The sequence below is a fragment of the Squalius cephalus genome, assembly GCF_949319135.1.
Source record: "Squalius cephalus genome assembly, chromosome: 20".
Taxonomy (NCBI): Eukaryota; Metazoa; Chordata; class Actinopteri; order Cypriniformes; family Leuciscidae; genus Squalius; species Squalius cephalus.
The window spans coordinates 5,622,736-5,635,522 of record NC_137141.1 but is presented as its reverse complement, the minus strand read 5'-3'; the positions used below and the strand labels follow the sequence as shown (position 1 = coordinate 5,635,522).

Genomic DNA, 12,787 nt, shown 5'->3' with positions numbered 1-12,787 from the left:
TTGGTTGAGACGGTCAAGAACAAATTATGTTTTATAGACTATCATGCAAAAGTTTGTACGATTTTTTAAGTTTCTGAGAAGTCTCTTAAACAGGTATTGTGGAGTATTATTACATTTTAAAATAACCGTTTTCTAAAATACATTTTAAAATATATTGTAGTAATTTATTTTTTATTTATATTATTTATAACTTTTAGAAAAAAATAATTTATTCCTGTGATCAAAGCTGAATTTCCAGCATCATTACTCCAGTCTTCAGTGTCACATGACCCTTCAGAAATCACACTAATATGAGGATTTGATGCTCAAAAAACATTTCTGATTATTATCAATGTAGAACAGATTTTGCAGAAACCATGATATATTTTTCTCAAGATTATCCAAAGAATAGAAAGTTTAAAATAAATCTTTTCTAACATATTTTTTACTGTCACATTTAATGTGAATTAATCTCTTTAAAAAAATCTTTCTGACCTCAAACTTTGAACGATAACTGTGTCATATTAATTTGAGAGCAACAGCAGAAGGTGTAGATAATCACTGAACAATTACAGAAGGTTATTACATGACTTTAGTAGAGATGGATGAGTCAGAGTGCATGAGTCAGAGTATTTTAATTGGTGCTTGACAGTTTGTTGTCGTTCTATGGAAAATATCTCTGTGAAGATACTTTTGTTCGGTGTTCCATTGAAAAATCTATTAGCATGTGAGTGAACAGTTAAAAAATAATTCATTTATTAATTCTAGGGATGCACCGACATGAAAATTTTGGCCGATACGATAATTCTTTATATTTGAAAGCCGATAACCGATATATCGGCCGATAAATCTAAATCCAAATTTTGATATAATTTTGAGAGCTTGATTACAAAAACAAAAGTCTCACCATTAAAATCCACATCCCAAACACACAATTATAATGTTCTCACTATAATTTTAAGTAGCCTATATGACAGACTTGCGCTGCACGTGTTGCACTTTACTGTATTTTCCTTTTTTGAAGTGATTTCTATCATATTTCAAGATATTCAAAACCATCATGGCGAACAGTGCGCATCTGAAGTGTCTCAGCTGAAGGAAATAATCCATTATTTATCATTTTTTAACATATCGACCAAATAAGAAAATGTAATAATGGATTATTTCCGATAACATTAAAACTGAACATATATCGGCTGATACCGATAAGGTGGCCGATATTTTGTGCATCCCTAATTCATTCCTTTAATGCAAAGAACAATCATGTATGTTTAGATTTTGTAAGGGTCAGATGACCTCAGATTACTGACCGATTACAAAAATATTTCCAGGAACATCCAACAAAGTGACTTGACTGAATACTGTGTCTGACAGAGAGGAGGAGAATGGGAATTAAATGGGCGTGCGAGCGGTCAAAGGACAGAAAACAAAGGTGAGAATTTCAGGGCATACTGAAGCCATTCTTCTGTCTATGGTGTGAGTCAGCAGGAATCTGAGCTGGGAATGTGTCTGACCCAATTTTACCACACCATCATCTTCATTTAACAAAAGAGGGAGGAAGAGCGAGAAACAAACATATGACTAGGTCCGGGTTAAATGAAAAGGTTTTCAGCAAACCTGTAAGTAATGGTTTATGTAATTGTTTGAATAAATCTGTCATCTGTTTTTACTCGTTCAGAAATTTCTAGGATTACAACATCACAACTGTTCATTAAAGAAAATTCACCCATATTAACACACTTTCAGTGCTCTGCAACTCAGCTGATCTGGATGATGCATCAGTTGAGTTCAAACACGTGATATAAAGCGTTAGTCTGCACAGGTGGCAGCTGGGATAGGTTGTCATCATCATGCTTACCTTCTTGAGAGTGAAAGTGAGCTGTTTGCTTCCAACCGCTGCGTCGCTGAGGTTTAGCATCCCTGATCTCTCCTCCCGCTGCAGTCGCTCCTCCAGAGATGTCCTGTGTGACGGCAAACATAGTGTTCAACTTTCATCTAACAGCGATTGAGCAAAAGACATAAAAATTGCCAACAAACAAAGAACGTCTCAAGTAATGGGGCACAACGGCACAAAATCGCACCGGAGCGCAGCAACACAAAGTTGATTCTGTACCAATTTGATCTTATACCTTATATGTAATGTAGGGCTGTCACTAGCGATACTTTTGGTAATCGAGTAATCAGTCAATTATTTTGACGATTAAAAGAGTAATCGGGTTGTTTTGTGGTAAGTAAATTGACAAAAGCAAAGACCTAAGAGCGAGTGTGTGTATGTGTGTATGTGTGAGTGTTATTGTAACACTACTTGACAGTCTCATGCGCTTTAAAGGGATACTTCACCTCTGGAAAGATGAATGTGTATTTAAAATAGGTCATTTAAGTAGAAGAAATGTGAAGAAATTTTTGAATTTGGAGCTTTCTAGACTGAGAAAAGCCAGAAAATGTATTTTTGGCTTATGTGGATGAAAGACAACAACTCCCAGAATGCACTTGCTTCGCTGCCTTAGGAGGCCACGCCTACCGGTAAGAGTGCTCAGTTGAAAACATCAAGGCTTACTTAGCCTACGTGATGAGTTTGCCAGGGATCTCTAGAGATCGCCCAAAATGTCCGGGATTCGGCTTTTGCGTTCTACAGTCGCCATTCATCATGTTTACTGTGGCGATCAGGACGAGGCTGACGGCCGGAAGAACGGCGCGAGGCCGGTGGCGTCATTACTGAGACGCGCCGGGTCTCGCATCTCTCACGGAGGAGCGGGAATTTTCTTAGCAAGGGTAAAACGCACATCAACCGATCACTTGTTTAGCGTTCATGTAAACACTACATTCAGATTCACCAATCGGAATGAATTCAGTTAGATTGAAACGAGAGGTGTGCATGTAAACAGTGAATGGCGACCGCAGAAAGCAAAAGCCGAATCCCGGACATTTTTAACAGTCTCGCTCGCCGGACAAGTCCGGGAAAAGGAAGATGGTAACCCCTACTTACTCAGCTTTCTCCTATTATTCAGCTTTCTCCACAGAACAAGAGCATGCTAGCTTAGCTTCCAAAGAAAGACGGCTGATACTGTGTACATTCTGTAAGTGAGATCCCACCCTGTATGGGCGGGCTGAAAACATGCGGAACAACGCCTTCTACTGGCTGTAGTCTTTAGCCTCTGGACAGAAAATCCTCCGATGACGCAAAATGACGATTTTTGCGTCATCGGAGGATTTTTTCCAGACAAAAAATACATAAATCTCTCCTCTCAGGGGGATATGAGGGGGGAAAGCATGGTAATTCGAAAATACTACAGGTTTTCTACTAATACAAAGCTTAATGCTAAATCCTGAAGTAACCCTTTAAGTATTTACTAGTGTTTGTTAGTTCTAAATGCTTCTGTTGTCTGCTGTGTTCAGACTTAAGTTTTGTTCGACTACATTCAGGAAGTGTACTGAGCCACTTCCGGTATTTTGCCGGTTACTCGACACGGGTTAATTGTTTTAAATCGAGTACTCAAATTTAATCAAGGAATTGTGACAGCCCTAATTTAATGTTTATTTTTAATATTTTTATTTAAATGTATATTTTTGGTACAATATCCACATATATTTTGAATCAAAGGTCTCAATGATTTTCATGCGTGTTCAAGGTAATTAAATCAACAGTTTTTCAATAACTGAAGAAAGTGTGAAAGTATTAACGTTAGCATGACCCTAAGCGGCCTAGGTGACGTTATCTAGTCTTTTTCTTTATAATAATGTACATTTAAGAATCATTCACAATAAGACTATGAATATGTATAATGCAAATAGATTGAATTTTGATGTCATGTTGACTTTAATATGTCAAAAACGTGCTAGGGTAGGTGCAAATGGTTAATCATGTAAAAACCAAGTCTGGGAGCATCAGACAATTGGGTAACACTTTACTTGAAGTGTTGTGAATAAGACTGACATGACACCTTCATAATCATGACATGACACGTCATTATTAAAATGTCATTAAGTGTTAATACTGTCAAATTATTTTAGAACTAAAAAAAAAACAAAAAAACAAAGTGGTTAGAAATATATTCATGACAGTTATAATGGCCTCCTCCTTCAAAACCACCTTCATATTCATGACGTGTCATGTCATTATTATGAAGGTGTAGGGTTGCAAAGGGGCGGAAAATTTCCGGTAAATTTCCGGAAAGTTTCCGGTAAATTTCCGGAAAGTTTCCGGTAAATTTCCATGGGAAGTTAAGCTGGGGAATTTTGGAAATATTCATTACCACGGCAACCACTCTGAAAGTAACTGTACACATAAGAGACGGATAGATACATTATTTAAGGTTATTTCTATTCGTTAGAATATTGATAAATGAACTTGTTGTCAAGTAAGCCCCGTTGCGAGCATGTGCGTCTCTCTAAACTTTCAGTGTGCTGCACTGCTCTAGTTGACTTCTGCGCCTTCCCCCCCGAAAATATCACCTTAATTTTGAAAACGTAATTCCTTTTGTGGATCCTCTTGGTCTTTCTTCATGTTTCTTTGACAAATATCAGTGTCTCAGTCTCACGCACGCTGCACGCAAGTTAACCACGCCTACTTATTTACATGTTGCGGTATACACGGAATAAAAAAATCTGTTACGGTTGACATTTTCTTCCGCGGTAACGATATATACCGTCATAGCGCCCAGCCCTACTTATGTGGTAAATAAAGTTATACTAGCTTATTTAGCATCTAACTTATCAGCTTGCTATCTACTAGATGAATACATTTGCATGTGATATTTGCAATTTAAACATTTAATAAATATATTTCCCCATAATATCATCAAAACTTACTTCACTTTGTTTAGTCCACAGGCTCAAATGTGTGCCTTCAATAGTCTTGTGCTTTGGGCTTCTGTACGTGTGATGGAGGCATGCACAGTGCCAGTAGGGGGTTTGGTCTCAATAGCCATGCAGTAAGCAGTGTGCTAAGTGCATGTGATTGAGGAATGGCATGGATATTCAAGTGTATTTGAATGGCATCTGTTTGTTTTAGTCAAGATTATGCTAAAATATACTTTCCTCAACTATATTTAAGTTCCCTATGAAGAGCCAACCCTCAACTTTGAAAATTCCCAGTTTATTCCCGTTTATTCCCATAAATTCCTGTTAATTCCCTTAAATTCCCATTAATTCCCATGGAAAGTTTCCATCTTTGAAAATTCCCATAATTTTGCAACCCTATGAAGGTGTCATGTCAGTCTTATGCACACCCCTTCAAGTAAAGTGTTACCCAATTGTCTAGCACTTTAAAGGCCATTAGGAGGTTCAGAAGGACATGCTCTCTATATTTGGCACGCTCATTTATATGTGGCCCTGAGTCAACATGTGTTACCTGTCAATAAACCACCCACTGAGTGTCAAATGAGGGTAGGACAGGAGTGCGAGTATAGTTGTTTTAATAGTTTCATTACAGCATGTACACATTGATCCTATGTCTTAGAAGAAATAATAAAAAAAGCACCATTTTAACTCTATTTTGGCTTTGTTAGAAGAATTGTGAATCGAATCAAATCGTGATATTAGCATATTGTTACACCCCTAATAAATAAAAGCGTTTCAAATATTCAGAATCTATATGCATCAAACTGATATTTTTGACAACACTAGTCCCTTCCCTTTAAGCAATCCGTCTTTAAAAACAACCTATTATGCCCTTTTTTAAAGTCTTGACTTTGTTTATGTGCTCTACTAGAACTCAAAAAACACATTATTTTTCTCATATTCTCCATTGTTGCAGCTCCTCTCTTCCCAGTCTGTCAGTAACGCTCTGTTTAGTTCCTGTCTCTATGAAGCTCCTCCTCTTGAAAAGCACACTGTGCTCTGATTGGTTGGCTGGATCAGTGTGTTGTGATTGGTCAAGTGCTTCAAGTGTGACTAACTAACACATTACTAACTAACTCAACAAGGCCCCGCCCCTTTATTCTGTGTATTAATTATTTAAATGGGGAATATTGTGACGTGTTCCCGGAAGAAACTCAAGACTACAATGGAGGCGTTTCAGGAGTTCAGAAACACTGACACTGATGTAGAGAAGAACTCCCGCTGGAGGGACTTTGTGCTTTGAAACTATGCAGAGATTTTTCATGCTCAAACAACAACATTAAACACTCTAAAGAAAGATGAACATGTGAAAAAAGCATAATAGGTCTTCTTTAAGCTGAAGGTGGACTTAATTTTCCAAAATGTGGTGCTATAAATGTTTTTAAAATGTATCTATGAGAACAGGTGACTTACTTCTGCATCTTCTGCTTGTGGGAAACGTCACTGAAGCTGCGAAACTCCTCTCCTGCTTTGATCTGGTAGAATCGAGGCTGGCTCTGGTTCTGCCGCTCCCGCTGGTTGTTCCCGGCTGGATCTGAACTCTGTAAGTTGGTGTCTCGGTCCTGTTGCCTCTTCTCTTTCCTCTGAATGAAGTTGCGCTCTCGCTCCTCGGCCCGTAAGAGACGCCGCTGAACCCTCACCTCCTCCACCCAACTCTTATCGTCATCATCAGAGCTCTCCTCCTCCTCTGAGCCTCGGCCTTCCACCTCCTCCTCCTCGCCATCCTGCAAGTGAGACCACGGGTTTGAGAGAGGGTTTATGCTCTACTTGTTATATTATTATATTTACAGTTATTATTTATTATTATTATTATAGTAGTGTTATATGTATCTCCCACAAATCAGAAGACGTTATCTCTGTTCCTTGTGACCTGCATTTTCAACACCAGTGTTATTTTATTATCACTGAGATACTACTGTAGTTTTTATTCAGTAGTGATACTAAAATCACAAATAACTGGTGTAGTTTTTATTCATATTTTTAATTATTTTTATTTAATATTATGCGTTTCCTTTTTCATTTTTAGCTTTAGAAACGCTGTTGTTTTTCAGGGTTATTATGGCTAACTAATACAAAAAAAAAAGTATACATTAAAAACATTTCTGTAAATTGAAATTGTTCATTTCATTAAAAAAATTATGAAACACAAAATTTGGTTGACGACCTTTTTTTCCATTATGATACTGATAAATGTCAGTGACCAAACAATTGATGGTTCCCATTAACTTCCATAGTATTTTTTATTTCCTACTATGGAAGTCAACGGCTACCTTCAACTGTTTGCTTACTGACATTCTTCAAAATATCTTCTTTTGTGTTCAGCAGGAGAAAGAAACTCATACAGGTTTGGATCAACATGAGGGTGAGTAAATGATGACAACATTTTCATTTTTGGGTGAACTATCCCTTTAAGTGCATAAATGCAATGATAAATCAGAGGTCATAAGCCTTGTTGTGTCTACAAAACAGTCCCAATGAGGAAAGTTTAAGCAGCCTGCCACAAACATGCATGTTTTACTTGATAAGAAACGTCAGTGTTTTGTTCAGCGCCAGCTCACCCACTGACTGTCATTGAGCACCATTATAATCATGCAGGGTAGACACGGTCTAAATCAGAGGTTTATTGTGCAGCACTGACAGCTTCCCTCATCACAACGAGAGAGTTTGTGAGGGTGCAGTGACAGTCAGAGAGCTCGCGCTGAACCATTCAATCAATCTGATCATTCACAACAATACAGCCGGAGCTTTGGTGTGCTGTCACTCAGCGCTCATCTCGTTTTGCATGGATATCCTACATAAATAATATGGCCTGCAACACTACACTACCGTTCAAAAGTTTGGAGTCATTAAGAAATTAATACTTTTACTCAGCAAGAATGCATTGAATTAAATTACATTGTTATCAAAAAATGTCAAATAAAAGCTGTTCATTTGAACCTTTTTTTTTATTATTATTATTCAAAGAATCATAAAAAAGATGATTTCCACTAAAATATTAAGCAGAAATGATTAGAAATCAGCACTGATTTTTTAAGGATCATGTGACACTGAAGACTGGAGTAATGATGCTGAAAATTCAGCTTTGATCTCAGGAATGAATTACATTTTACAATATATTCACAAAGAAAACAACCGTTATTATAAATTCTAATAATATTTTACACCATATTGTGGTGTTTACTGTATTTTGGATTAAATAAATGCAGCCTTGCGGAGCAAAAGAGATCAACTCCAAACTTCTAAACAGTAGTGCGTTTGGCACGCACTTGCACCGCTGTTCATCTCAAATCTGATGACGCATCTATAATATAGGTTTGTTGAAAATAACGCATAAAACAGACAGATCGTTCCACTAATGTATGTTTCTGTCGATGGATGCGTATTCTGGCTTCCCAATACATTACAATAAAAAACGGGGACAAAACAGTCACTCTTTGTAAACTTTGTTTGCGAGTGTCATATGAGCAGTCATTTACGCCGTCATCACCCGCGAGCGCAGGTAAGACCTGAACAGCACACGCTGCTGTCTGTGTTTAAACTTAACTCCTTTAAGCCTTGCCCATTTAAGCATGAGAAGGTTTGTGTGTGAAAACAGAAAAAACTGAGCCCTGGTATATTGAAGGGCAGGTAAATGTGACATGGGTTTATGTGAAGATTGTTTGAAGTTCACAAATTAAAAGTTGTTGTATTTTGTAAAGCCTACTTTTTTTTTTTTAAATTGATAGCTTTCATAGCTCTCATACAGTAATGCTGAATAGCTAAAATTGAGAAAAAAGAGACATAGCAGTGTTGGTATCAGTGATACCATTGATACCAAAAGATGCCAGTAAACAAGTATTTAAAATATACAGTCTTTATGTTGTTTCTACATTAATTTGGAGATTCAGTGTGAAATTATGACAATAAAATATGAGAAATTTTAATGTTAGGTGCAGTTAATCGCGATTAATTACAGAAAAATGCGCGATTAATTAGTTAATTTTTTTAAATCAATTGACAGCACTAATTAGGGGCCAAGCACCGAAGGTGCGGAGGCACCTATTGTATCTGTTCCCGTTCTTATTATTATTCTTCATTTTTCTGACTGGGCTTCTATGGCAGCCCATAGAACCACTTGCGGGAAAGTTGTGCAATTTGGCACACTGATAGAGGACAGTCTGACCTGTCACCATAGCAAATTTGGAGTCTCCAACTCAATCCCTCTAGCGCCACCAACTGTCCAAAGTTGCACTCATGTTTATGCTAATAACTTTTGAACCACATGGCCTATCAACAAAATTCAAGACGAAAAAAAAAAAGCTCAAGACGATACGCTTGCACCCTATGACGTCATTTTCCGTCATGGAAATTTTTCCGCCATTTTGAATTTTCTGAAAAACCTACTTTTTCGAACTCCTCCTAGGCCGTTACTCCGATTTTCACGAAATTAAATCAGATCATCTACAGACCATGCCGACAAAAAGTTATGGAATTCAAGTTGATTCGTCAAACCTTTTTCGATAAACCCACGAACAAATTTTACGTAGCGCTCGCGAAAACAGACGCAAGGCTGTATCTCCGCAACGCTTTATCGGATTCAGACCAAACTTGGTACAGGTCATCACAAGCATGACCTGAGGCTACATGCAGCGTTTCGGAGCAGAGACACCTACTGGTCCGGAGATATGAAAAATTTATGTTTTTGCTGAAACAAAAAGTGGTCTCGTTAGATTCAGGGCGTCATGCTGAATTTTCCCAGATCAGCCATTTTGGCTGGCGGCCATTTTGAATTATGTGCTAAAATGCTGTATTTTATGAAAGCATGAACGTATCGTTACGAAACTCAGTATTTTCCTTATTTGGCCGAACTTCCTGTCCGCCATCTTGATTTTCATTCAAAACCTACTTTTTCGAACTCCTCCTACACCGTATATCTGATTTTCACCAAAATCGAATCGCATCATCTCCAGACGGTGCCGACTAAAAGTTATGGATTTCGTGTCGATAGACGAAACCGTTTTCGTATAGCGCAGCAGCAAAGTTGAGGCATGTGGCCAAAAAGACTATTCAGGCTTTATCTCTGCAATGCCTTGACATATTGACGCCAAACTTTTCTCATTGTTGCAGTTGGTCTGACACGTGTTGTCATCTTGTTCTGCTTGGCCCCGATAATTGCTGCTTGCAGCTATATTTTATAATTGTCATTTTTTATTTAAATTTTATTCATGTATTTTTTTCCCCACTGTAATTGTCTTCTCTAAGCTGGATGCATGCGATACTGCCTAAGAATCTGGCCAAAATGACCTTATATGTTATTAGGCAGCATAATGACGCCTATCTTTTCAAACAGATTTTGGGACACATTAAAATAGTCCTTGGGTTTTGGAACAGAGCTGTAAAAAGTGCTGGATTAAAGTGATGCTGTTGTGTACCTGCTCCTCTTGCTGAACCAGCTGGCTGAGTTTCTTCCTCCGCTTCTCTCCCACTTTAGACACGATGGGGTTCAGCAGACGATACTCCTCGCTCCGCTCATCCACCTGGTAATCCGGGTTCTCGAACATCACCTTGAAGCGGTCGTCCATCAGGAGATTGTCTACGGCCTTGGAAAGACAAAAAGATGATAGCAAATTTAGAAAAAGAGACAAAAGATTTAAAAGATGACTAAAATATTTCTATAGTAAACCAGTGTGAAAGAGACATTGCCCACATTGGCCTTTTTCTTCCTCTTCTTGCTTGGAAGCTCACTCTCCTCCATGAGTTTCAAGGCCAGTTCCTTATTGACCTTAGGCAGCTTCTGTTTAGAGATAAGAGCGAGAGAATGACAGTCAAAGCATTGACGATAACAGACTCTGAGGAATTAGAAACATTCACTCAGCCTAGGGCTCTATGATCTCAGCCATGAGGAATCCAGTCATAAGAATGGATCACGGAATGCCACGGGTTTGGCTCATTTTGGATGAATAAATAAAAAGTAAGGCTGTACACAATCAGATCGAGTGTCTGTGAATATATAAAAATGCAGAAAGACTATTGATATTAAAATCTGCACATCTCTGTTGTGTGAATGAGCGCCACAGTTTCGTCAACTACATATCCTCAAGCTTGTTAAAGGAATAATCACACAAATTTCAAAAGGAATCGTTTAATTTTTGTTTAATTATAAAAAAATAATTAAATTGTTTATGTTTTATGCCTAAATTTGATTACAACTGTTTTAGCTAATACATTTGCATTAAATCATAAATCCAGAAAAAGACAACAACAGGTTTTCTGAAAATTCAAAAACATTTTATAGGGCTCTATTATTGTAAAAATAAAAAAAAATAAAAATGTAGTGAAATCTTAAATTGTAAAAGTTCTATGATTTTTTTCAAATTTAATTAAACCATTAAAACGGTATTAAAAAAATAAAATGTATTTTATAGGGTCCTAAAAATGCAATTTTTTGTTCCAGTTTTGATAAATTGTTAAATTGTTTAACTTTCATGTTTTTAATTAATTGGGTAAGCTTATTGATTACTAAAATTATTTTAACCATTCAGGGGTCAGAAGTTGCAAAAAAAAAAAATTCTGGATTACACTTTATCTGGGTAACACTTTATTTTACAGTGTCCTTGTTACATATGTAACATGTACTTACCATAGTAATAACAGTAAATTATGCATAATTAAATGCAACTAACCCTCAACCTAACCCTAATCCTACCCTAACCCTATAGTAAGTCCATGTAGTTAATTAATATCACTAAGTACTTAAATATATAATTACACTGTAACAATGACACTAAAATAAAGCGTTAACTTTTCTGTAACAAGCTTTCTTTCAGTCATCCTTCATCTGCCACGTTTACTCACAGCTGAGATAAGCAGTCAGACATGCAGACAGCGTGAATGTGGCAACAAGCGTTACCTTGAGCTGGACTCTCTGAGCTCTGGACTCATCGATCTTCTGTCGGATTCGGTCCTTACGGTACTCCTCATAGGCGAACGGGTTCGCCATGGTCTTTACCTACAGAACAGCAATCAAACATGTATCACAGCAATCAAAGAAGCACAGCAATCAAACATGTATCATCATTTAACCATTTAAAAGATGTCTTTTAGAGAACATGCACAAATGCCACTGCACCTTGTGGTAGAGCCTGATGTCCATGAAGAAGCCGTGCATGTAGGCCCTGAGAAGAGCCGAACCAATCAGATGCGTCAGACCTTAGAGGGGGGAAACAAGCTCAATTACAGGAATTCATTCATTTTTGGGGGGTTTGGACACTTTTAATGCACAGATTTAATGCACTAATATCAAAGTAATACAAACTATAAAGACATTGTTCAAAATGAAGACTAGTATTGTGCCACTTTGCGTGTGTTTGTGGTTAGTGGAACATTAATAGTTAATGTGATGAACTCCACTTGTGGTTCCTCTGCTTTCTGTGTAAAGTTCAGCAGAACTGACTTACGTCCATTAAAAATCACCTTGACATCAGTTAATTAAAGGTCAGTCAGCAAAAATTATGAAGTATTAGTTGAGCAAAATTGGTTTAATACTTTAATGCACTGACATTCAGACAAGTTACATAGTGCTTTGAACAATACATTGTTCCGAAAATCGGTTAATTTTCGAAAATTTCGCAGTTAATGTTAAAGTTCATCAATTCTAAAAAAAATTCAATTTCATCTGTAAAGCAGCTCTACAGAAAACAAGTGACATTATTCAGCTCGTTGATTAAATTCAGTTCAACAAGTGTCGACGTAGAAAAGTTAGTGTTATCTCAGTTCAGTTCAAATTTTGTTCTCATCCGACAGTGTCAGTGCAGTAAAATTGATAATGTTACTGAATATTAAAGGGCACCTATTATGCAAAATTCACTTTTACATGGTGTTTGAACACAAATGTGTGTTGGCAGTGTGTGAGCAAAACCACCCTAGAATGATAAAAATCCACCCAGTGTTTTTTTTTACAATCTCAATAAATCATAAGCACTGTCTCAGA

General features: G+C 37.2%; 1 protein-coding gene across 1 annotated transcript in view; it reads right to left on the bottom strand.

Annotated features, from left to right (window-relative positions):
- Positions 1-12,787, bottom strand: part of nol10 (nucleolar protein 10) — a 42,728-nt gene that overhangs the window by 1,085 nt on the left and 28,856 nt on the right. The window contains exons 15-20 of the mRNA XM_079853697.1: positions 11,927-12,006; positions 11,708-11,806; positions 10,505-10,591; positions 10,230-10,397; positions 6,232-6,542; positions 1,838-1,940 (exon numbers count right to left, since the gene is read on the bottom strand). Coding sequence (XP_079709823.1) covers positions 1,838-1,940; positions 6,232-6,542; positions 10,230-10,397; positions 10,505-10,591; positions 11,708-11,806; positions 11,927-12,006 — 848 coding nt within the window. The remainder of the gene's footprint in view (positions 1-1,837; positions 1,941-6,231; positions 6,543-10,229; positions 10,398-10,504; positions 10,592-11,707; positions 11,807-11,926; positions 12,007-12,787) is intronic.